The sequence below is a fragment of the Cupressus sempervirens genome, chromosome 11, assembly GCF_028749045.1.
Source record: "Cupressus sempervirens isolate cs-2001-9-10 chromosome 11, ASM2874904v1, whole genome shotgun sequence".
Lineage (NCBI taxonomy): Eukaryota > Viridiplantae > Streptophyta > Pinopsida > Cupressales > Cupressaceae > Cupressus > Cupressus sempervirens.
Genome location: NC_143128.1, coordinates 45,252,669 through 45,280,264, shown reverse-complemented (window position 1 = coordinate 45,280,264; position 27,596 = coordinate 45,252,669). Strand labels below are relative to the sequence as shown.

The 27,596-nt window shown below is 34.3% G+C and overlaps 1 protein-coding gene across 1 annotated transcript in view; it reads right to left on the bottom strand.

The window, feature by feature from the left end:
* Positions 1-1,131: 1,131 nt before the first annotated feature.
* Positions 1,132-27,596, bottom strand: part of CUL4 (cullin4) — a 55,937-nt gene continuing 29,472 nt past the window's right edge. Inside the window, exons 2-17 of the mRNA XM_089811925.1 lie at positions 18,261-18,376; positions 17,810-18,156; positions 15,889-16,069; positions 15,675-15,797; positions 15,275-15,562; positions 10,386-10,511; positions 10,169-10,270; positions 10,022-10,075; positions 3,281-3,387; positions 2,969-3,029; positions 2,715-2,846; positions 2,480-2,617; positions 2,272-2,352; positions 2,112-2,192; positions 1,939-2,019; positions 1,132-1,692 (exon numbers count right to left, since the gene is read on the bottom strand). Coding sequence (XP_089668051.1) covers positions 1,579-1,692; positions 1,939-2,019; positions 2,112-2,192; positions 2,272-2,352; positions 2,480-2,617; positions 2,715-2,846; positions 2,969-3,029; positions 3,281-3,387; positions 10,022-10,075; positions 10,169-10,270; positions 10,386-10,511; positions 15,275-15,562; positions 15,675-15,797; positions 15,889-16,069; positions 17,810-18,156; positions 18,261-18,376 — 2,132 coding nt within the window. The 3' untranslated portion in view covers positions 1,132-1,578. The remainder of the gene's footprint in view (positions 1,693-1,938; positions 2,020-2,111; positions 2,193-2,271; positions 2,353-2,479; positions 2,618-2,714; positions 2,847-2,968; positions 3,030-3,280; positions 3,388-10,021; positions 10,076-10,168; positions 10,271-10,385; positions 10,512-15,274; positions 15,563-15,674; positions 15,798-15,888; positions 16,070-17,809; positions 18,157-18,260; positions 18,377-27,596) is intronic.

The following is a 27,596-nucleotide window of genomic DNA, read 5'->3' as shown; positions in this document are numbered from 1 at the left end:
ATTAAAATTAAAAATGACTTGATTTTGTCTTTAGTGCATTGTCTGGAGATTAGCCTGTCCCATTAACATCCTCCATATTTGAACGTGATAATATAATAATTCAAATTAGTAAGTTATTATTTATAAATTTTAAATAAAATAAACATTTTCTAACCGTTCCCCATTCATTTATTGTCCATAATGCTTGAGATTGCTTGCCTTATCGGATAAATTAATTTTAGAAAAAATATTATGCTTATCATATTAGCCTAGGTGAAAATATGACACCAGGAAATTTTAAATGAAATTATAGCATACAGACTCTAGCATGGCACTTTATCTGTGCATCGTATTACATTCTACTTGATAGATAGTTTTGCCTTTTAGCGGGTCACCATGTGACTATTAAGTTAATTTGTGAAATTGATGATCTATTAATAATAAATTTCGTTGCTTATTTTTTAGCAGCTAATTAAAACGGGATTTTTAAATGAAAATTTAGATAATATTTTTTTCATCGAAAATATAAAATGGAGAGAAAACTTGTCTTCACCTACTTATTTCCAGTCCCTTTCTTCAAAACTTATTTTTAACTTTTAAGTAGCAGCTAATTCACTAATAGAAAAACTCTGCCGCAATTTAAATATTTCCATAAGAATACTGCTGTTTAAATTTATATCACGGGAGAAGGTAAAAAAAATACCCAGTAAGATTGATGATGTTGCAATATGGACTATTCTCGATTGCACATGATACTAGTCTCGCATTTACTACCTGAAACTTGTCGACAATTATGGCAATGCATCTCAGTCGAACCGCTCAAATCAAAAAGTCTGGAAAAATGCTGGATAAAACAATGTCAGCCAACGAGAACAAGGACACAAGATCAGACCAGTGATTATTTCGAAAGGTAAAGCTTCATGGCCCCTTAATGAATTGCATGTTGAACTGTGAAATATAGAGGCCTAGTCTTTAGAGATCTACATACATCTCACTTCACGCATAGTTTCTGGCGATGAACTTAAGGCTTAAAATGTGAAACAAATGTTTGGATCAAAGGGAGAACCACATAGCATAATTGAAAGCATAAAGAAATTAAAATAGAGATGAGGACTGCCAATACTCCTGTTTTTACATTATTTAAACCACACATGCATCAAAAAATACCCTCTTCTTGCTTTACATTGGAAAAGATGCCAAGCTTCTGTACAGTTAATTAAGATAGGCCCTTCGATTTAAGGCTTAATCATATACCTCACTTCCAGTCACAGTCCATTATGAAAATGTTTTCCTATACCAGCAACCAGAATTGAAATACTGTAAAATGTGTGTTTTACAGCAGCGCTTTCCAAGCAATGGATCACAAATATCAAACTGCATTCTGTGACAACAAAAAGCAATCTATTCACCATGTTGTCATGGTTGCTAAGCATACAGGGATAACCATGGTGATCCCTCTGCTAATATCATTATGAAAAGGAGATAAGCTCAATACAAAGTTCTGACTCAGCAAAAAGCATATCAAGATAGCCCACTAAACAAGGTCATGGAAGCGACGACAACTTTCACCTGTCCTAAAATACTAATCATGATAGCTGCCTATGCAAGGTAATTATATATTTGAGGATTGCTCTTCTCTCTCTCCAGATATTCCCTATCAATAAGACTTTCTATCCTTTTCTTCAAATCTGTAGGTTTGATTGGGAACTTCAACTGCAAAAAGAACAAGAAAACAACAGAAACATTTATTTAAGTCAGCTTTGACTATAAAAACACAGGATGGTACAATTTTCTAAGACCACATTGCACAAAATATTTTCTTATGGAAGTCATTTCACTTCACTGAGTTGAGCTTCAAAGTTCTTTTATAAAAGAACTTCAAAAAATCAGTTATCTAGGACTAAATTCAGGATCTCAGTTTAATGCAATTCATGTTCTCATGCATACAAATATGCAGACCTGTTGAAAAAGCTCCGTAATCAGAAGCGTATGACTAAGCACTTTCCTCGTCTTCATAATACGCACTATCGCAGCATCAATCTATAACATAATAATATTTTACCATGTATGCACAAAAATGTCTCCAAATATATTGATATAACAAAGAAAAAGTACGCAAATTGTTCACCAACCTGATACTGGCGATCCTGGAACACTCGTTCTGTGGTACTTGCATTCTCTTCTACAGTCTCTTTCATTTGAATAGCGTTAACCTGATCTCAATGTAAAAAATTAGTAGGGAATATTTTGAAAAGCACAGTACAAAAATCTTTAAGAAAATCATGTATTTACCTTTATCCGGAAAAGTGGAGCAGTAAAATCCTCATTAAAAAAAAATTGGTCGTCATCCTCTACATCTCTTCCCTTGGGATGCTGACATCATTCATGAAAAATTATGAAGAACATCAACTAAACCACCAAACTGGATTATTGATTACAACAGGCTGAGTACACTGAATGACTTACTACCTTGCCTTGGATTTAAAAATTCTTATCTAACCTTTTGGAGAACCCTGACTTTTCCACAGGCAAGAGATTGTAGAGTCCGCCGGAGCTCCTTATCTTCTATGCCAGTTGCATCCTTAATATCCTGAAGGCTTAGCTTTTGTGCATCATTAAAGAGCATCAATACAACAGTCTGCAATCCACAAAACTTCATCAATATTAAAATGGAAATCCATTATGAAACAAATCGCTTAAAAATCAAAATATACAGCAATTTAGAGAAAAACAACCTGAAAAAGAGACACGGCCAGTTCCTTTCTGCCTTTTGGATATTCTGCTTTAAGAACACAGTGGCCTAAAGAATTTTGCCACATCAAACGGCGGCCACTATATTTACTCAAATAGAATTCTTTGAAAATATCCTGTTAACAACAATTATGAAGAGCACAGATTGAACAATAAGAACACTAAATTTGTAAACTATAAATGTTACTTTATAAACAGAAAGAATAAACATATATCTGGTTGATTAAGATCTTAAAACCTGATAAACATTAAGCTCGTGAGGAAGACTAACTTCCATTGGTGGATATGTCGGCCAATACCTACAGGAAAGTTAATTATTAATTTCCATATGGAAAAGAACTAGAATGCAATAGGGTCCAATAGACCTAGAAATACTATTCAAACTGTTCTCTATAGTCCTTTATCTATAGCCCAAGAAACCATGACGCCCCTAAAATTTGAAAGTGTCCACAAGCTTGGAAGTTGAAGCTGATGAAAGAAAACCTAAGTACAGCTAAACAAAAAGCACAATTAAAAGTATTGATTTGTCCTCCACTTCTTTGACACTCACCCAGTTGTTAAAACATGCACACTCATTTCAATTCCTGATGGAAGCTTTGTTCTTGCCTGTGATGACTGTTTGAATGACTCATTGATCTCTTTCGATAATTCAATATCCTGTAGAAAGGTATTAATATTAGGATACATTGAGACCTACCTGAATACTAATGCAGAAACCTGAATGATTTAGATTACTGTGCACTGTGAAATCATTGAAAATGCATAATCTCAAATGTTCCGATTGAGAGAAAAAACCGCTATGAGATATAACAAGAATAAAATTTGAAGGTCCACCCAAGGAAATTTCACATACAAATATATGGAAATGACATTCCTTTGCTGTGCTTCTTTGTTTAAATATTACGAACAGAAGTTCCACAGAATTGGACTCAATACAAACTAGATATATAATAACTATGTGGAACACAAATTCATATGAAAATCAAGGCTTGCAATAATTGCATTTATTGTGTACGAATACAGCTAATGGAACACCAGAAGTTATTAAAAAAAACCCAACAACAGGGACCCTCTGTTCAGGACAAGAAATTCCCACCAATAAGGAAATTAATAAAATATATAAAACATCTTAAATGACACAATTGATTACATATTCTTGAGATTAAAACAGAAACTATGAATAGATCAATCATTGTATCATATTCTGGAGACTGAATCAGAAACTATGATCTGATGAATCATTGTAATGTTGAATACTATAACCAATATTAGAAAACATTATATCATGTAGTTAAAAAGATAGGTGACAGTAGAATTGTACCCAAGAATGGGATCCAACTTTAATTATTAAATGTTTTAGGTTTGAAAAAATGTTTAGTATAAAATTTTAGAAAATTCCAACAAACCAGTTCAATTTCATGGGACAGAGTGCACTACTTGTAATCTCAACCAAGATATTTATCATTGCTGATGGCACTAAGTCAAGCAGTGTGTATAGAGACTTCTACAAACTTGTTGATTCTAATTTGCATTGTTGAAATGATCCAATGTGTCAACCTTTCTGAAATTCTTGTCCACCTCAGTATAGCAATAATGCAATATTGAGTGTGTCCCCAATTTGGCTAAGGTCCAATGCATACAAAACTCATCTTCAATCAATACTGTCTTTGCAGTATTCTCCTATTGTGCTCCAAAAGCCCCGATTGTTATTTGCACAAATATTATGATCATCTTGACTTATCTTTCTCAAATGCCTACTATAAAGAAGGTTGCTTGCGCAAATATTTCTTGAACTTTTTCACATCTTAGGACCCATATTCTATTTTAATGACTTAACCTCTAAATATTCCACTTCAGCATCAGGGGGATGGAGAAGAGGGGTCGGCAGGTTGAAGAGTTAAGTGTTATTGGCTCCCATCCTCCCACATCGGCATTCGTAGTTTGTGTTCGAGAGGGTTCTACTAGACCTCCCTTTCATGCTAGTGCTGGTGCTTCTACTCCTGATACTGGCCCTATTACATTTCAACCTAGAGTGTGGAAGTCAAGATTGGAGAGTTATTTGTGTCACGCACTCCTCCTACACACAACCCTCGCTTGAGAGAGCATGGGTTGGAACAAGGAGATCCATGATGCTGCCAAAAAACAAACTTGCATATTTTGGTACTTTTGCAACATTCCATTTATTGCAGCCAAGTAATTAATTAGTTTTTATTTAATTTTTTTAAATCTGGAGTTGAATTTTAATTAATTATTCTTATGTAATCATGGATTCATATTACATAATAATTTATCATCTAATCATAATCTATTTCTACAGGTCTCCTTATTGTTAAGGCATGATAGATATCGTAATTGTTTCTAGTGCAAAGTTTAAAGCCCCTACTAATGCTGAGTTGAGTGCCTGCCTCTTAGATGAAATAATTGAGGATATGAAGCTTGAGCTAGAGGACCACCGAAAGGCATGGACCCAAAAGGGTTGCACCATCATGATTGATGGTTGGATGGATAAGAGCAATAGAACACTCTTAAATTTTCTTGTTTCCTGTGAAGGTGATTGATCATTCTACTTCCCTAAATGCAATGTGAACCGTGATTGAATAATTTAAATTTTGACTTGTTGACTGATGATGATCCATGCTAATTAATTATTTTGCTCTAATTAATTACAAACTTGCATATTTTGGTACTTTTGCAACATTCCATTTATTGCAGCCAAGTAATTAATTAGTTTTTATTTAATTTCTTTAAATCTGGAGTTGAATTTTAATTAATTCTACTTATGTAATCATGGATTCGTATTACATAATGATTTATCATCTAATCATAATCTATTTCTACATGTCTCCTTATTGTTAAGGCATGATAGATATCGTAATTGTTTCTGGTGTGGGGTTTAAAGCCCCTACTAATGCTGAGTTGAGTGCCTGCCTCTTAGATGAAATAGTTGAGGATATGAAGCTTGAGCTAGAGGACCACCGAAAGGCATGGACCCAAAAGGTTTGCACCATCATGACTGATGATTGGATGGATAAGAGTAATAGAACACTCCTAAATTTTCTTGTTTCCTGTGAAGGTGATTGATCATTCTACTTCCCTAAATGCAATGTGAACCGTGATTGAATAATTTAAATTTTGACTTGTTGACTGATGATGATCCATGCTAATTAATTATTTTGCTCTAATTAATTATTTTGCTCTATTTAAATTTTAAATTTTGTAGAACCCACTATATTCCTAAAATCTATTGATGATTCCTCTCATGTTTCAAATGTCACATACTTATGTGAGGTTATTGAGAAAGCCATAGCAGAGGTGGGGGAAGAAAATGCGGTGCAAGTGGTGACTGATAATGCAGCAAGTTATATTGCTGCAGGTAAACTTCTAAGTTCTAACTTTTAAAGTTTTGAAAATTTGATAGAAAGACATCTATAAGTTTTTTGAACTTTTCTAATTCTAAGTTTTTTAACATACATAAATTTCTAATTAATTTAAAATTATTACAGGTAAACTTTTGATGGAGAGGCACCCCAAAATATTTTGATCTCCTTGTGCAGCCAATTGGAGCATATTGGTAAGCTTGACTGAGTCAAATCATATGCGTTTAAAGGGTCAAAAATATCTACAAGTTATCTACAATCATGCATTGGTCCCTAGCATAACGAGGAAATACATGGGGGCAAATGGAGTTCTCATTCTGGTATCACGAGGTTTGCCTCAAATTTTCTCACACTACAATCCTTGTTAAAATCAAGGGACGATTTGAGGCGCATGTTTTTTGGGGTGGAGTGGACTTCCTTTTCCTTTGCTACGACCGCTACAAGGATAGATGTGATCAATTGCATCTTTGATGAGACTGGTTTTTGGACACCTAAAGAAATATTGGAGGTAAACTTATTACAATTTAACATTTAGTATTTACTTGTCTAATAATTTAGTTTTACTATTAGTTTTATATTTAATTAGTGACTTCAATATTTTTTTACATTATATGCAGGTCATTGAGCCCCTCTTAGTTCTCCTACGAGTTGTTGATGGGGAGAAACCCTCTATGGACTACATATATGAGGGCATGTATAGGGCCAAGGAGTCCATTAGATCCCAGTATGCAGGAGTGCAGGAGAAGTACGACTCCATTTGGGAGATCATTAAATAAGAGATGGCAGAATCAGCTTCATAGACACATCCATACAGCAGCTTATTACATGAATCCAACATTTTGTTTCCGTCCTGACTTCAAGGCAGATGAGGCAGATGAGGAGGTTCTAACCAACCTATATACAGTGATGCAAAAACTGTGTAGTGATAACAGTGCCTAAACTGCAACCATTGAGCTAGATAGATTTAATAATCAAGAAGGGCCATTTTCTCTAGCAAGATGTGCATAGATACTCGGACATCATTACAGCCAGGTAAAAATGAAATATTCTTAAGTTTATGGCTTATAAAGTTATAAGTTATGCATTTTAATTTTTTATTTTGTAATTTAACCTTAAAGTTGTAAATGAGATTAATTGTTTTTCTTTTCCATTATTTCAAATAGATGGTGGCATATGTTTGGGCTCTCAACCCCAAATCTTCAGAAAATTCAAAATTCCCATTTGTATTTTGAGTCAGCCCTAGATGTGAGAGCAATTGGTCAATGTTCAAGCATATCCACTCAAAGAGGCAAAATTGGTTGTTTGTGCAGAGATTAAATGATCTTGTCCTTGTCCATTACAACCTCCGTCTTAGGACCAAACAAATTTTGGACCCTGACACCTCTTTGATCACTCTGGAGATCGATCCAGAGTCAGAGTGGCTCATTGAAGCTACTGATCCGATCTTCACTTAGGAGGACCTTGACTAGGTTGACGAAGCAAATATAAAGGTTGAGTTTGTGACTATGGCAAAGGAGGATAGAGCACATTCTGACTAACGCACACGTGCACGCACAAACACATGCCTTGTTGATGTTGTTTATGGGTCCACCTCACATGCAGCAGCTATAGCTACTCAAGCCTCTAGGATCTACCTTAGACGCCTTTGAAGCAGGCAGATAGGATACTCAAAAGACTGAGGCTGAGGCTGCGGCCAAGCTTGAGGATGATGATGAGGGTGAGAATGAGGCTTGAGCTAGAGCTTGAGTAGATAGATTTGTTTTTAGTTTACAGTATTACTATTTCATCATCATGGATCTTACATACATTTATGATTTGATGTAATTGGTTTTATGCATCTTACATACATTTACAATTTGACAACATTTATAATTCTATATATCTATGTCATGATCCTATTATTGAATGTTAATAATAATCTGTTACAACACTACTTTCATCGAGTCCACATTGATGTGATCTGTTATACCAACACAAATAGGCCTTGTTTGGGTGAAATATGATGGTATCAACTCAATGAATAAGAAGATGAAAGCCATCATAAGGAAGTGGTACGTCAAGCCAAAACATATTGCCATTGATACTTGCACTTCCCACCTCGGTGTACTTGATGTTGAAGAGAACTTAGTAAGAAAGCATGAGTGCCAATCTTAGTTTCAACATCAGTGACACTGTTTGTGCTTCTTATAAAATACCAATACTTGCATCATCTAATATATGTTGTTGTTTGATCTATGATGACCAATTGTTGACAGTTGATATTATTATTTTAATTTTATTTGAAATATCTGATGGCATTCAAGTTTGACTAACTGGCATTGTGTTATTTTTAATATTTCTAGTGATTTTGGTTAATATATGATTGTGGTATTCTGAACTTCATTTCTATATATCTTTAAATTTTATATGTTTTCTGTATGAAAAATCATAAAACAAACTCTAACCCAAATGGACTTAATAAGGATGAATCAAACAGTCAAATGGGACGAGCTTGAATGGTAAACAAGTGGGGATTTCATGGTATAGACAAATGATTAAATACTTATGAAACATGTAAGAAGCTTAAAAACACAAAGATGAATAACAATCAGGAAAGCTACCACATAATAAGTCCGGGAGTGGTCCCACAACAATCCCGGGTAATCTTGATGGAAGATGTCCCCCACAGCATCTAAGTGTGCATGGGCATGAATGAATGTTTGCGCGTTTGATTAGGTGTGGACATGAGTGCAATGCACACTTGCTCTGGCATTTACATCGGAACCAATTATTAAGCATTCATAGATATTTTTCAAGTTGCCTTATAGCTTGTTTTTGTTATAGCTATTATAGCTCATACTCACTAAAGAATCATCTTTAATGCAAAAGGGCAATGGGGTAAATAAAAATCCAAGGCAACAAGTGAAATTTAGTATAGTTACTACTATTGAATATCATGATGGTTTTGATTAGATAAGCAGGGAAAGGGCCCTGATCTTTGTTGATCACATGTGATGTGAGTTGCATAAAAAAATACAACACTAAAATATTATATATACTATGAATATGTTTAACTAGCTCAAACGTCCAAAACTCAGATGGAGATCCATAACCTGGACAAAACAACTTGTGAAGAGAAAACACATTGAGACAACAAAGTAATATGACATGCATAATAGCATCACCTTAAACATACTCAACTTTCACAACTCACTTAACAAAACATGGGCCTGTTTTAATAATCATACAAGCAGCAATGGGAGAAGAGATATAAAGATATAACAACAAACAAGCATCCTTGGTTCTCAAAATGCCTACGGAATCATGAATAAAATTATCTTCTAATGTATATAAGACTTTCCATTTGTACATATTCAGGAGAGATGACACGTAATATATCCATTTAAGCTTAACTGAAGGCCAGATATGGAGGATTATATGTCACAAAGCTGATGCTAGTCCTACTTCTGTAAAAAACAGTAAGAACAAAGAACAATCATCTAAATCTCAAAGCATTTAGGAAATACTGAATATTAAGTAGAGATAAGCTTTTCAATTTGTTGTTGATCTTCAGAATATGCCCAGTATTTACATTTAACTCTAAACCTATGCCAGTCATGGAGGCTCATTTGCCACACAGTCAATACTAGTCCTTATGCAGCCTAGATTTGGAAGAAACCAATGACTGCTACAAAAGATGGTGACATGGAAATGTGATCAATCTGGGAAGAATAGCATATGAAATCTGACATCAGAAATTTTCTGATGAAAATTGCTAGATTAGTTGCACAGTTTTTACTGTCTAATAAGTGTTATGCATGCGAGGTAGAGTCAAAATAAGGTAAATCTCTCAATTACTGACTTGGGTAAATCTCTCAATAACTCCCTCTCAGACTAAAACTTGTGATTAAGCCAAAAAGATATATTCCACAAACCTTGAACATTCCCTCAAGTTTATTCGTGAACTGGCTACCACACTCTGTCTTAAGCTGCAAATTTACAATGAATGAAATGAGATAAGAAAGGAATTAACCAAATAGATTTAGCAAATCTTATATATCATTTTAATAGACATTATATACCTTAGAAATCATTGACTTCTCTGCATCAATAGATGCACTTTTACCCAAGAGCAACCTTTTAGCAAGATCCTTCTTATAAAATGCTTCGAATACATCTTTTCCCTGGAATATCATCGGATCAATGGAAAACAAAACATAAGTTACAAAAATATTTGAAAGTGGTACAAACTTGAGAGTAGTGCACATACATAAAAAGTTAAAAGATTGGTTCCCTTACTTGAATAAACCTGAACAAAACCAGAACTCTGTCCAGAGTATTCTCCAGCTCCTCCTCTGAAGTGCCCTTGTTACCAGACCGAAGCTTCTCGTCAAGAAACTTAGCAATAAGTTCTGCTGGTCGATTCTGTAGACAATGATAAACATTCAAAACAGGGACTCACAAAAAAAGGGCTGCCAACAAACACTCTACATTCAACCAATGAACAGCTTAATCACAAAATGCATTTGCTGAAAAACTAAAGAAATTCAGCCAAGAAAAATTTAACTTCACAACTCCCTCTCCCATTCATCCACCCCTTCAGTACTGCAAGAGCCCCAGATTAGACCATAAACTATACATCCTACAAGTAAATATAGAAACATAAATGCATAAGCACAACTTATCAGTGAATTTTATGACATCTGATCGTGTAAACTGTCCATAACAGTCACAAGACCTATACTTAATTTGGACCCTAGTAAAGACAGTCAATAGGATTCTTACATATTATGCCATCATAGTATCTTGCTTCTTAATTCCCTATTACTTCACATGGTAAATCAAGATCTTAAACATGATCAACTTAAATTTGCGCTGGTATTACTCAATGCTCAAGAATTGTGAAATAAGACATGTATCGATGATAGAAATGCATCCCACTGTTTTAAAGAAAAGGCAGAAAATATACAATTTTATATTTAGACTATATCACACTGCAGTCTCAAAGACTCTCAACATGTCACTTTACTGGGCCAAAGAGTGGGGGAAACCTAACAAAATGAAGGATGGTGAGCTTTTAAGATGCTTTTCAAACATTGGTTTGACTCCACTTGACTTTCTTTTATGTCCTTTGCATCACTCCTCAGTCCTCACCATGACAATTTGTGCTCTCCCCTCTACACTCAGTGATCTACTAAATCTGTTTCAAAATGTTCGTGAAACACATTTCAACAGCCATGTAAATACAAAAGGGGGTTGAAAATGATATTTATTTTCACAAAACAATGTTGGGAAAATCACCATCAAGCCAATATCACGAATTCTGGCATTGCAGATAATTTTCTGAAAAGCATACTTTTAAAGATTTCTGAATAAGAGATGTTTTCTTAGACAGTAGAAATTTTCTGGAAGGAACTTTTACCTGAGGCTGAGTTGAAATTGTTGCCATCTAAAAATATTTTGGCAAGTTGTGCAACAATAATGTCTAACTTAGCACACTCGGAGTTAGATCCCAATTCCTCATCACCCCCTCATTGTAATCAAGTTTCTTAAGTGAAAAGGGATACATGTTGGAGTGCACAAGGACCAAATCCTCAACTTCATCTGGAACAAATTGACTGCACTTGACAAAGGGTTCCAATGGCATAGATTTGAAGATGGCCAAGTAGGGCTCCAGGGATGGAGATCCCAGAGGCATGGGGACAGCACCCCTCATGGGGAACAGGACTGAGAGGCAGCCCTTTTCCCAGTTTTATCAGTTAAGGGTGAAACCGGGCATTTGGAAATTCTTTGCTTATACAAAAATGATTTTTTGTTTTGCTTTTCCATTTGGACAGCCTTTGGTTTCCCTGGGTTCCAAAGAGTGGGGGAAACCTAACAAAATGAAGGATGGTGAGCTTTTAAGATGCTTTTCAAACATTGGTTTGACTCCACTTGACTTTCTTTTATGTCCTTCACATCACTCGTCAGTCCTCACCATGGCAATTTGTGCTCTCCCCTCTGCACTCAGTAATCTACTAAATCTGTTTCAAAAAGTTCATGAAACCCATTTCAACAGCCATGTAAATACAAAAGACGGTTGAAAATGATATTTAAAGTTTCACAAAACAATGTTGGGAAAATCACCATCAAGTCAATATCACGAATTCTGTCATCAAAGATAATTTTCTGAAAAGCATACTTTTAAAGATTTCTGAATAAGAGATATTTTATTAGACAGTAGAAATTTTCTGAAAGGAACTTTTACCTGAGGCTGAGTTGAAATTGTTGCCATCTAAAGAGATTTTGGCAAGTTGGGCAACAATAATGTCTAGTTTAGCACACTCGGAGTTAGATCCCAATTCCTCATCACCCCCTCATTGTAATCAAGTTTCTTAAGTGAAAAGGGATACATGTTGGAGTGCACAAGGACCAAATCCTCAACTTCATCTGCAACAAATTGACTGCACTTGACAAAGCGTTCCAATGGCATAGATTTGAAGTTGGCCAAGTAGGGCTCCAGGGATGGAGATCCCAGAGGCATGGGGACAGCACCCCTCATGGGGGACAGGACTGAGAGGCAGCCCTTTTCCCAATTTTATTAGTTAAGGTGAAACCAGGCATTTGGAAATTCTTTGCTTATAGAAAAATGATTTTTTGTTTTGCTTTTCCATTTGGACAACCTTTGGTTTCCCTGGGTTCCAGGACCCGGAAACTTAGGTTTTTGTTTAAACAGATGTAATTGAATCACATAGAAACAGCACACTAATAAGTCTAAATATATCACTGTTCTCTGTCATAAAGCAGCAACTTTCTAGGCTCTTCAGTCTTATCTTGTGAAGAAGATTATTGAAACTTCAGGCACAGCCAAAACCACTTATTTATCTTAAAAGAATTACCATCTCCAGAAAACCTTGTATAGCCCATTATACTGCGGTACGAAAGAACAGGTGATATATAGGTGAAATATATGTAAGTATATATAGTTTTAAAAGTAAAAGCAATTTAAAAACTGGGTTTTCCACTTAGCACATAGAACAAAAAGCTTCTGACAGCTGGATCATCATCTGTTCACACCTGATGTAACTAAAAAGAATTAAATATATGTTGTTTCCACAATCCATATAAGTGAAAATAGAAAGAGCTTCTACTATTATCTATCCAAAAACATTAGAATCTAGAAATTCTTATTGCCAGATTCAATATTCAAAAATGTTTTACACAGTAATTACCAGGTGGTCTTTTAATCTAAACTAAAAGCATGTTAGCAAAACTGGATTAAAACAAATAACTGCAACAAGACAAATTTATGAACATGCTTGTACTAATATTTATTGACAGAATGCAGAAACGATGGTTAAAGATTGAAAGTTATCGATGGAATAAATCACACAAGTTAGAATCTAAAATCCTGAATCAAAGGTGGAAGCATGAACTGGGTACCATCTTAACTCAATTCTATTATATCTCCTTAATTATACTGTCCAACATCAGGGAAGGTTTCTGCACTAATACCAAGTACAGAAAAGATATAAGTAAAAATAAAGAAGTACCAACCAAAGTCAAGATGACTGGCACTCTGGAATGACTCAACAAAATGGGTAAGAGCTTACTTGTTTCCAGAATTACTCAAAAAGATGTCTATTGAAAGCAAAGTCAAACCACCTATTACAGACTTTTTATCAAAATTAAAAGTTAGGTTTACAGTAAATTTCATTTATAGCATGAAATAATCAATGACACAACAAGGAGTCAAATCCACCACTTTTCTGCAGAGCCTGTCCAGGCACAAGAGCACTCAGCCACAAATCGTAACTATGATATAAAAGATTTGTATGAATTGACACTTGAACCTCTAATATTCATAAACACGTCAACCATATTACGAACAAGACTTGGTAGTTCAGTTGCTTCCAAGTTAATTGGAATATGTTTTAAAATCATGCATTCAAAGATGCAAATGAATTAAATCTAGAATGAACGCATGTCTCTACAATAATTTATAGCAGAGAAGCAGCTATACTAATGGTATAGATCTACATGAATCTAAGATAAAAATTTAAAATAACATAGATTGAGGAGGCAGAAAGTTCTTGTTCAAAATACTAAACTTTTAATTCAACTCCATGCCAAAAATGCCACTGATTAGAAAAGATACTAAATGAAGGATAGCTATACCATGTATATCGATTCAGCTATCTTAAAATTTGTGCTTTTATTTGCATTAAATCAGAAATCTCAAATCACCCGTGCTCGAACAGAAATCTTTCTGTGATAAGAAAGAAAGATTTGCAATATTACTTTAAAATGAACATAATGAATTCAAGTTTAACCATATAATGGCTTTGACTGTTCACACAATTACAACAGTAATTCTATAAGAAAATGCAAAACATATTATATGTTGGATGATAAAATTCAATTGCTAATCAACAAAAACAGAGCAGCAAAGAGAGATCCCAGATCAAACAAGAGAAGACATAACTTACTGAATATGTGGATATAAGAAGCCAACCTAATGTCCATCAAACCTAAAATTTAGCAGAGGACTCTGATAAATATTAGAAGATGTGATTTCTGCAAACTAGGAAGCAAAAACTCTTTAGCTGAATGAACTTTGATAAATATTTAAAGATGTGAATTCTGCAAACTAGAAAGCAAAATCTCTTTGAACCAAATGAACTAAAATTGGAATAATGGATGGAAAACTCCCCTAGATAGTACTGGTTGTATGATTCAATGCTACATTGTTGATCTCTCAGGAACAATTAATAATTAATAAACCATAGAAAGCATTCAGTTGGCATCATTTTACACTATGTTAGATGCCAAATAAGTTACTATAGATTGCAAAAATGCAATGAATTCATCAGCGAATCCAGAGAAATAACTTACCATCAGAACAAAGAAGCAAAGTTGGAAGTTTGCAATCAGGTATTTGATAAAGGAAAACAATTATATATCACATTGATGAACCGTGAAACTTAAATTAAATAATACTTCAGACCAGCACTTACAATTTAAATTAAATAATACTTCAGACCAGCACTTACAATTTAGTCATTGCTTTCAAAGTTACAAATTAAGGATAACCTGTTTTAGCCATGACATTTTCCCAAGGGAAGCGAGCAATCAAGGAATACAGAGAAATAAAGTACACAGAAAACTACCAGCGGTTGCAAATAAAAATGTGCACAGACCATACTAACCTGACGTAGATTAATTAGGTGTTCAAAGGCATCCTTGATGGTATTAGAAAATGCTTCGTTTTTGAAAAAGCTGTCTTCCCATATTGTATCAAGGCGAGCCTTTAAGTCTAGAAGTGAAGACACCATATCCTTATCTTTCATTTCATCCATTACAATTCCATGTCCAGTAGCTTTAACATATGCACTGAGGGCTTGTCTAAGTGATTCAAGAGCATTCACCCTTGAAAACAAGGAATACATCCGTTGAAGGTCGGAAATACGATTTGCATCCATTAGCAAATTGAATCCCTAGTAGAAATATGACAAATGGATAGAAATCATAAGAATCTAATCCTACCATTAAGGTTTAAAACAACCATTCAATCTATAGCTGAGATTCCTTGAAATAGAGCTATATAACCTTATCCAGTATTGCAGAGATGTGATGCTCCAAGAGTTGCTTTTCTGCAGTGGCTACTAAAGGTTTTCTTGTTATTGCGTCCAAGTAAAGCAAACACCGTTCATGCTCTTCATGCAGCCTAGCCTGTAAATTTTAAACAAAATATTATTATTAAAAATATTCAACATAAATATTATTAATTACATTTTACATACATGAATAAAAACCCACCCACCTCAACATGCTTCAAATAATCAGGAACATCAGACTGCTGCATATATCTCACACCCTCAGATGCATAAAATTCTGCAGTGCCCTCAAGGAATGGTTTTTCAAAACACTCAGCATAAATGCCAAGGGCAGTGAACATCCTCAAAAGATGATTCAGAAGAGTCCTGTCAACTGCTTCACCCATCCTAAAGAACAGGAATTCACATCAAAATTCAAGCTACTCTAATAGCTTTTTAGCCAAAAAAAAAAACGATTCACAACCCCAGACATAATTTCAACTGATAAGTACCAACTGCAAAAGGAAAACCACTATATTAGCTTTTTTGATAGTGAGATAGTGCATAAAAATGGTTACTGACAAAGATCTCGTTAGTTGACAAAACACCAACATTTAGAGTTTACAATTATACAAGATTCCAGAATGAAGACAAATCTTACCCTTTTCATGCATTTGTAAAGACTACAAAATGGTCAGATTACAAAGCAAAACAGGAAGCCTCAGTATTATAAGTTGAATTAAAAGATGGGAAAGGCCGTAATAGGAAAGTGTTCCCAGTGCTAGGATATCAAATAGGAAAAAGGAGTCATGAAAAAATAAAACATTTTAACTCATGTTGATGCTTTTAATCTCCTTTAGACCAAATTGATCTTGGATTCTACAGCTCATTCTTCATTTCTCGTCTGTTTTATATCTAATATGATACTTCAACCGCAACCCTCTCTTCAGGCACACAATGCCTGTCCCAGTCAGAGTCAAATATTCTTCACCAATGGGTAACTACTACCACGTTTGACTTTGGTATTCTTTTAAAACGACTCTTCAAGCACTGATAGGTGCTCCAAAGTTCTGACTGTCTGCTGTTTAAAAACTGGTAGGGCAGACTGATTACCTGTTTAACGCAATGTATTTTACCACAGTAAATTCTATGATCTTTTTCAGCTTGTCAATTTATTTCGGACTTTAGGTTGCAAGATTATGTATTGCATAAACCAAACTGAACAGATAAACAAGCATTAGAAAGGAAAATGTTTAAGATGTGCATAGTAGAATCCTACAATAACAATGTTAATTTATTTTATGAATGTTTTACTTTTTATTCAGAAGTTTATTACAGCATATCCTTCGAAATAGACAACCTTCTTGACAAAAAAGAAAATTAATGGTATTCAAATTTTTATTGGACAATATTTTCTCAAATCTTACCCAAAAATATATGCCACGTAAAAACTAGTACTCTTAATATTTAACTTCACACAAATGTTAGGTGGGCCAGAGTCATTTGATTTCCACCAAATACAAGTAAAAGAACATCTCATAAAGAATAAACAATCAGCACAAGTATAGGAACAGAAATTCAAGTTTTATGAGTTCAAAACAGTTTGATGAGAAAGAAGGGTTCTCGCACAACAGTTTTATTGAAAGTGCAAAAGCCTCACATAGATTGTCCACATTTGTCCCTGAAAGAACCCAACATGGTGCTTGAAACAGCAACCACTTTTGGACCAAACGGAATGGATGTGACAACCATTCAGCCATTTCTCTTCTTTCTGATTTGAACATGTTTCATTAGAAAGAGCAGTCCACTGCCACATTCCTGGTAAAGCAGGATAGATTGATTTCTTTTAATATGGCTTACTCCAAAAACATTTCTTCCAATGTGAACTATACAATCATGGAAGTCAACTTTGTCATTTCTTTCATTCAATATGACTTTTACAAGAACATAATAATACTTAAAAGGATAGCATTAAATACACAATAATAATGAAAAGGAAGGCATGGCAATACAGAGCTGTTACTCGTTACTAGATCATGCATCAAAAACTATACCTCTGCAAAATAGGGTTCACTCAAATTCCACACAAAACAATATATCAATAAGCGCTCAAAAATGATCATCAAACCAGAATTGAATTGCAATTACCTTTCTTTCTCTATTAATCTCAAAAGGCCAGTCACTGTCTTATGTTCAACCTCCGTGCATAAAGATAGGTGCTTACGGAATAGTTGCAATCCCATGTCCCAAAGTGAACGAATATTTGAAGTTTGTATAACATATGTGCGATCAAGATACAGAGCTATGCTCCGAATCATCAGCATCTGATCACAAAGATCCTGCCAACATTTTTCTACAAGTGACAGAAACACTACAGGGTCAGGACTTTGCCCAACCAAAGACTGTAATGTTGCAGAGATGTTTGCCTCGCACTCCTGTTGAAGCCGACTGTAAAGGTTCCCTGCCATTTTGTGCAGACAAAGGTCCTCTACAGCCTATGACAATGATTGAAATGTATTTTATGTCAAAGTCGACCACTTTGCACAAACAGTTGCAACTCATAACGATAAAAGAAAAATAATGTAGATTATTGCAAAACCTGATAAAGTTCCTCAAGGCTGCAAGACACAGGTTGCTTCAGATTAATGGCAGTAACAGCTTCTTTAAGTTTTGCCCAGGTAATCTCTTCAAAATTAGTCGGTATCTTTGGTTTCTCTGCAGATATAAAACAAAACGGTAACATCTCCATTCTTATCTCACAAAAGGATCAGATAAGTAAATAGCCATAAGCAAAAATAGGAATCAACAAAAACAAATCAAGCAAGACTTACAAAGAAATAAATTATAAAATAGATTACGATTAATAATGGTTATAGTTCTAATTGATATGCACCGAAACTGCACAAGATCATGGGATTTTAAATGATTCTCATAGATTTGTGCTGTTTCCCCTTATCCTAGGAACTCCTGATAGGTTTATTCTTTTTTGTGTTTATGTTTCATTTTCTGCATTTGTTTGATACTTATGTTTACTCCTGTCTTTTAAAATATACTTACAGCCTGTATGAGGCTAGTACTGAGTTGAAACTAGTCTTATTTCCAGTAATTTGCCTCAAAGATAAACCATGTCAGTGTTTGATGTATATTTTAAATTTTATGCGCACAATAGAAGAAAATATTAAGACATGGATATAATGCAATTGGAGACATAAAGATAAGCTGAATGTAACTGATTGTTCTTGATAATATCAATATACCAGAATTCTATATATATTTTCTTATGGGGCATAAATACCAGACTTGAATTCTATATACCACACTTGAATTCATGCTTTCAAGTTCAGTTAACTTGATAGTGCTCTGTCTAAGCCAACTCCTTGGTCCATTTGTATAAATAAGACCGGTATTTATGGTCCCTTTGTATAAACAAGACTGGGGCATGAATACAACACAGAGAAATTACTTGGAACTCTGTTCACCATTTTTTTTTGCTGCCAAAAGTTCAGTTGCCAGGACAATGGTTAAATTGTATAAATGGCAGGAAGGATATACTTAATTAAAACTTATAAGCCAAATATAATAGGAGGAAAAGGGATCAAAATTTTCTGGTAATCTATAACTTCCCAAACAAAAATACTAAAAAGCTACCTGATTATTAAACATTTTTTTATAATTGCCTAGCCTAAGTAAACTTAAGCAAGGAAATAAGTAAAGACTTGTATACTCTAACACCCCCTTTAAATGCAACCTAGGGAGAGGAATTATTATGCAAGACTACTATACAAAACAAAACATATGGGTCCCAACCACTAGACCGTGTTAGCTACTGCACTGTCTTAAAATAGAAGCACCCATCATTAGAGACTTTAGCTTCCGCCCTTTAGTGAATTTATGGTCCATGGATATGTTTGTGCTTGAAATGACTCTTTTTCCTGCTCTGATTGCTTTTTTTCCTGATTCCTTTTACAGAACCCCCAAGACCTCGCAATCACAGACCCTGAGATTCCCTCAAGTATAGGTCAACCTAGGTTGACGTATATCCAACGTAGGTCAACTCAAGTCGACCTAACCTGGGATCAAATGAGCTTTGGGTCTCGTGTCCTATCAGGTTCCTCAACTGTTTTCTCCAATGCTCCGATCAACTCACTTTGTTTTTTATCCTGAAAACTACTATTTAGGGAGCTTGGGCATTTCATTTTCACATATATGCACAAGAGACATCTCATACACACAAGGATATAATACACACACAAGAGTCATCATATGCATTCATGAGACATCTAAGATCAAGCACATTGGCATCTTCAAGCATTAAAGGTATTCAAGGATTCATTGGGAGCATTTCCTCTACAAGATCCAGCATCAAATGTTAGTCATCAAGAGAGGAGATCTACATTGCATCCATTGCATTCATTCCTCTTCTTCTTCCTTCAATCACACCTACATCCATGACATCCATGATTTGGTATTGATTACATCAATTACACTTGTGACGTATATCCTAAATCATATTGAAGATGTGGCATCAACAACATCGAGCATTGCAAAATCCTTCCTAACAAAGGTTTCATCAAGCGAGGTGAATTGCTTACAACTCATCTTGATTCCTTACATGCTTTACGTTTCCTTTCATTTCAAGGTTGATTCCTCAATCTATTTCTTGACCAAAGCATGTCATTCCCCAACAAACAAAACCATTTTTTTCTTGTGTACAGGTTCAAAATAAGAGTTTCAGATACAGACCTGAGTACCCGTTTCGCAAAAATTTCAAGATCTGCAGAAATTTTAGGCTCTAGTACAAGGCAACTTAGGTCAACCTATACCTCCAAGTTGACATATACCCTTAATTGCAACATATAAGTCACCAAAAATCAACCTATGCCTGGGACAGATTGCTTTCTAGGTTTTGTTTCCGTCAACTTCCTAATTCCTATTACAATATTAGATAGTTTCTATTATTGAAATTTTGAGTTATTTTTCAAAATAGGTTTTGAAAAACTTTAATTGCTTCATGAAATTTTGGCCTCAAGATTTTCCACATGCTTTGCCTGGGTGTGTTAAAAACTTTGTTTGCAGGGATATTTTTCTAAAATCCATCCAGGGTTTCTGTATATTTTTTTGTCTAGGCGACTTTATTCTGCAACTCGTGCATCATTTGCCTTTCCCCTACCAACACAAACAACTTCTTTAAAAAATGACTGGGTTTTTTGGCATATTTGGGCCTGCATTTGACAATTTTTTGTGAGCCTGTTTTTCTACAATTTCGTGGCCTTCTTCTTGGGCATTTTCGACCTATTTTCTCTGCACATCTTCTGGAAAGGACAGCATCTAGGGTGTTTTAAATTTAAACCCTCTGTCTCTGATTTTTGTACAACAAATTCATTTCCACTTTACAGAATCTGCCACTTTTTTATTTTACTCTTTTCAAAAACGGAAACGGCTAGAGCTTCTTTTGAATCTCTCTTTCCATGCTGGTTTTAAAAACTTCCTGCAAATCCTTGATGGGTTTTTGCAGATCTCAACTAGGTCAATCTTGCTTTTTTTTGGGTGCATTGTTTTTCGTACCTCAATTTTTGAGCCAGCGGCATCAAAATCTGGCAAAAGATTCTATCTAGGTTTTTTGACCTCTTATTCAAGTGTCTTCAAATTTTCTACATCTTCTATCGATCTACCTAGAAGTTCGTGTCATTTCTTATATTTACATTTTTTTGCATTGAAAACATGTCATGGCATCTCTTACCAATCTTCTATTGGAAGGCAGACAACAATTCAACAGAAAGAACTACAACACTTGGAAGCAGAGAATGATCACGATCTTCAAGTATCATTGCCTTGAGGCGCTTGTTCTAGGTTGACTCGTTCTACCACAGTTGGTGCTACTCAAGAGAAGTTTGATGAGCGTAATCATAAAGCGATTATGCTTATTAAGCTTTCAGTTATTGATGATCAGCTGCCTCAAGTGTCATCTAGCAAGACAGCTGCAAAGATCTGAACAACACTGAAGGATGTCCACGAGACATCAGATAAAAGAAGAGCTTTCTTTCTAAAGAATCAACTATTCTCCATTATTATGGATGAGCACATGTCCTTACAGAAACATCTTCTAAAAATTAAGGACGTCAAAGATAAGCTTGAGGCCATTGGTCATACAATAGAGGAAAAGGATATGGTGGTCATTACTCTAAAAAGTCTACCATCATCCTATGAGCACTTTATTGAGACGCTCAACATTACTACAACTAATGTAAACCTCAAATTTCCAAATTTGTGCACCAAACTTCTGTAGCAAGACCGTTGAAAACAACAATTTGACACTAGTGCTCATTCATCCTCCTTTGAACAAGCATTTTCAGCTCACTCCTTTAACAAGGATAAAGGCCCATCTCAATCATCTGCTCAGTCTCAAAATAGCTCCAAGAAAAAGCAAATCCAATGCAACTATTGCCCCAAATTTGGTCATGTGATCAAAAAATGCAGGACTCGCATAACTTCTGACCAGTGTTAGCAGGGAGGGTCTTAGCCATAGGCCAACATTGCATAACATGCAAACCTCTATGATTAACCCGAGGTTGCCTTTTACACTTTTTGAGGACATGCAAATTTATGTTTTTTGAAGATGGATTAACCATTAAGGGAGGGTATTACGATATTAGATGGTTTCTATTTACTCTCTCTCTTCCCTCTTTTTCTAATGGTCACTCTTTTTGTAATGTTTCCATAAACTCTTATTCCTTATGGAAACTTTTTATTTCTCTTCACAATGTTTTTATTTCTCTTTGTTCGTTATAGAAACATTCTTGTGTATACTTGTGTATACTTGTGTGTGTATATATATATATCATTTATGATCTTTGTTTAATAACACATTCATAATTTTACCATAATGATTCCAAGTCTGTCTCTATTCTGTTACTGTTATTTTCAATCTATTTTTTTCAGGCCTTCAAGATGTCTTCCTCTACATTCTCAAGGTAAAGTTGCATTCTAATTTGTCCAATTATGTTTTAGATCTGAATTCTTATATAATTAGGGTTGTAATTGTGTTTCTTGCATATTAACCCTATGCAAGTTAATCAAACTAGCAAGCAATTCAATTTAATCAATTTACCTTCACATAAAAAATCTAAGGTTGATTAACATTGCATGAAAGAGACTTGGTTACGTACTTAGTGTTATTTGAATTTTGTATTAACATCCCTTCACCTTACTTAGGTCTTGCTAATCTAACTTGAGTTATATTAAGAGTTATACTTAGACGCCCCTCTTTCCCTTGTAATTGAATGTTAGGAGAAGATCTCAATTGATACACACATCTCCCCAAACATTTTGGTGAACCAAACATCTTACCCGCCATTTTCATTTTTGATGTTAGATAGCCTTTTATTAGTTTTCTTTTACATTAGATCTTTCTTGCATGAACTTTCTATGCAACTTCTTATTATATGCATTATTGCACTTTATAGCTAGTACTTCCATATCTAGATCTACTTTGTATACATATCATCTTTGCCACATTGTATGTGTTTAGATCTACCATAGCTACATTCATTACATTTTTGCATTTTATGATAAAGAAGGCAAAAAATATCTATATTTCATTTCATACACTACTTACTTCCCATTCCAATTCATTCTTGTTGGTGCACATTCAAAATATAAAATCAAAATTTCATGTTCTTCTTTTAGACTAATCTCCCAATGCATCCATTTTGTCAATGTGATAGTGATTTAGCTTCCCTTTTATCACTATATCCTCCTCCTAAAGATCCCCCTCTCAATGAGGACATATCAATGCAAGATGTCTTTAAGCCTTTTTTTAACCTCTCTTTCGAGAGGAGTGTTGTTGAAGATTGAAGTTAACTCTTCTCTCCATATGTGCTTCTCTAATGGGTCTACGTTACAACATTCCCTTTGTGATACCTTGCCTTTTAGGAATGAAGCTTTGTTGCATTACACTAGTACTTCTCCTTTAATTCACAATAATCTCACTATTTGGGATGAACCTCTAGATGATAATGCTGCCCATTAAAAAGATAACAAAATGATTAATACCTTTCCCATTTATTTTCAACATGACAAGCTTGAAGTTTCTTCTCCTAAAACATACCATCCTCTGAGGATAATTAGAGCACGAGGAAGACATTATAAATTCTTTTATCAATGTGACTCTGCCTTCATTTGATGCTCCTAGTAGAGATGTAGCCTTAATGAAGGACAACAATTCCTATTCTAAGAACTCTTTGGAAAAAGCGGATCCATATAAAAACCCCTTAATGCTTACTTTTACTGATGAGTCTATGAAGAAGCAAGCTCCTAATCAAGTTAACGTTACCCTCAATCAACTTCCAATAAACCTCTCATCGCACTTAAAGGTTGTCCTCTAATAACTATTAAAGGGAAACCTAGCAAACCTTTGGATTATCGTGTTGTGTCTCAAACCTATCATAAAAGAAATAATCCTCAACCTACTACTTCTCTCCCAACTTCTCAATCTATTCTTCTTCCTCCAACCTGTCTTCCTCAAAATTTTGGATTAGAATATGATTTGATTCAATAATTAAATAACCCTATCAAGATTTCTCTTTGGGAAATTCAAACTTCTCTTAGGGTCTGTTTGTTTCGTGGAATTGTAAAAACCGGGATTTCTACACACCTTGGTTTAGCCAAATCAAGGTTTTGTAAATCTTCATTCCCATTTTGGGATTTTACTTGAACCGTTTGTTTCACTCGAAAGATGCGTGTGAAGACACATTTTTATGCATAAGCTTGGAGTTGAAGGCAGAGTCTAAAAAATAGTCCAATCTATTGTTTTTACACTCCTCAAAAAATATAACCAGGTTTTGATTTTCAATTCCTACTTGCTAATAGGAAGTCGGAAAACCTGGTTTTGAGACAAAATTAGAAGTCGTGTATGCTACTTCCATTTTGCCAATTTTGACACAAACGCAAAAAATTTCAAATCCAAATCTTGAAAAAACCAATTCCTATCATCTTCCACAAACCAAACGGACCTTTAGGCCCCGTTTGGTTGCATGAATTGGGCAGGAATAGGAATATCTAAATACCCGCATTTGCCAATTTGTCATTTGTTTGTAAAATACAAAATTGGAAATAGAATTCCCCTATCCTAATTTGACCCCAAAATGAGCATGGCGGAATTTCTAAAAAATGATGGAATAAGAATCGCTTATTCTTATTCCAGTTTTTAATAAACCTAATTTGATGGGGGGTTGTCGAGTCCATGACTTTGTTGTTTGATTGTATTTTGCCACTCAAATGCATTTTTGAACTATTTTTGTTTATTGTGTTTTTTTTTAAATGACAAAAAAAACTAATATCATATTTTATATCTTTTCTAAACTTTCATAAAATTATCTTTACAAATAAATCTTGTGTTTAGTCTTATAATTAAAATTATGTTGAAAGATCATTTAAATATGGGTTCTTGTTATGTTCTTGGTTATCATTTATTACCAAAACATGGATTCATTGGGAATGGATGTGGTAAACAAGAACAAGGATTTCAAATGCCCTTAGACAATGGGAGGCATGAGCATTCTTATGGGCTAGGATTCAATCCTTATATGCCACAAGCAGTCAACACCATTGTCAACCATAATTGAAGATGTGTGCAACAAAGATTTGAATCTCATTCTTTGTCCACATCCTTTCCTTCATCATCTAACATATTTTTTCCTATTATTCTCTATTGATTTATACCATCATAAATGTTGTGGGAGTGTTGTTGGTTCTCTTATTCATATTGTCGATTCACTTAATAGAGGCGTCAATCAATTTATTAAGTTTTCATGTATTCTTCATACCCGTTGTCGATTGGTAGTCAGCAAGTCTCTTCGTTTTTGTAGAAACTATTGTGTTTTCGGGTTATTCCAATTTTGAGGTAGCAACATTACCATGACTAGCTTCATGTGTTCATTCTGCTCTGAGAATACATGAGCCTTGTCATATCTTCCATTATTATATCATAAAGGTGATTTGGAGTTGCGTAGTTCATTGTACTATTTGTTTGAGTCATTTATATTGTGTATTGTCTTATAACTTACAATCTTTGAGTTGTGATCCTTAAGTTGTTTTTGGGATCTATTGTGTTTGTCATAGTTGAAAAACTCAAACTCAACAATAACTCTGCCAACCCAGCAAAATTGAAAAAAATTCAGCCCCTCAAAAACTCAACGATAAATCAGCATTTTTATCAAACATTTCAAAATATGTTATTTCTTCTACTATGCTATAGTATATATTTCTTAAAGTTAAAATAGAGTAAAATATATAATTTTTTCTATTGAAATATGTTGAAGTATATATTTTTTGTTATTTACTTATTTTCCAAATCATAAGAGTTCTTATAATTATTTAACATTCTTGGACTCTTACAATATGTTATCATTATAATAGATAACATTAAGTATAATAATTGTAATATAAATAATAAATATGATTGTTATTTTATATTCTTATAAATTTATAATTAAATATAACTGCTAAGTCACAAGGTTGTTATTTAATTCATGTTCCACAATAGTGACATTTGAAACAAGTTCAACAAGAGAAAAAATTGATATTAAATTCCACTTATATAAAAAAAAATTATATTTACCATTATTAAAATATATAAAAATCTAAAATTTGATAGACTTATTTAAGTTTATTTATTTTATGTTCTTAGACTTTTTATTGTTAAAACAAATATAAAATATAAAATTTAATAAATTTGTTAAATTTTATTTACTTTAGTAATTTCCTATAAGATGTGATGACCCTCGTTAATAGCCATCCATTCCAGTTAATTTGCTTAACTGAAATTAAAAGACCAAACAAGGCCATTGGATACGAAATAAAATATATTCCATAGTTTAAAAATATTAATAGCAGCCTTTTAATAGTAGAACAGGAAAATGATCACTTTATAGTAGCAAAATTTGCAACTAAAAATAAAACTCAACTATCATCGCAGCTAAAAACCCTACTCTCTCACCAATCATTACAGGGACTATGCATAATGGAGTCATTGCACAAGCCCAATCACGAGGGTACAATGGAGTTATAACTGAGAGAGCCTTCTTTAACCCTCAAAAGAAAAATTGACTTTATGCACCAATTTCAACCAATATCTCACATGAGATTTGGTGTTTTAATATGAAAAAATTACGACACAAAAAACGTAATTTCACTGCCGATTTAAATTGCAATTATATTGCAGAGCCTGTAGTCGTGCGATATATTGTGATTTCTGCAATACATCGCAGAGTTTTTCAACCATGTTGTTTGCAATAAGTTGTTTTATTAAACAATTGTGACGCTTATTGATTGACTAGTTTGAGACATAGATCATAAGCAAAAATAGTTGTGTTTGTTTCGAGAATTAAATAAAGGAACTATCTTTCGTTTGTCATCGGTAAAGATTGTATAGCCGACGGGTTCATGTCGTCGGTAAAGATTTTGTAGCCGACGGGTAGATTAGGATTGTTATGTAGCCGACAGACCCCTTCAAGAAGGTTCGGCAAAAAGTATTTATACCTCGTCTGGGATCATTGTAAATCATCTGATCTTATGTAGCATAATGTAATGTCTTGGCATATGCAAATAATAGAAGGAGTTATGTTGTTCTTGTTCATTGTTTGTGTGCATTAATCATTTAACCTATGCGGAAAACATTTGGAGTCGTTGCCCTATAAACCTGGAAGGAGGAAGGAATGAAGCTTAATGCCAAATCAGGTTAACAAGGATCGAAATAAAATAGGGGGAAAAGATGGAATATGTACTGTGCAAGAAAATCTAATTATGGCACAGCAAGCCGAACGCAGAAGGAGGTTCCAGAAGATTGCCGACGGACACAAAAGCGCGGAAGAATTGTTGGAGGAGACTCGACAGCAGGTGGAATTGGTGGAGGAAGCAATGGAGCCTATATTTGCCG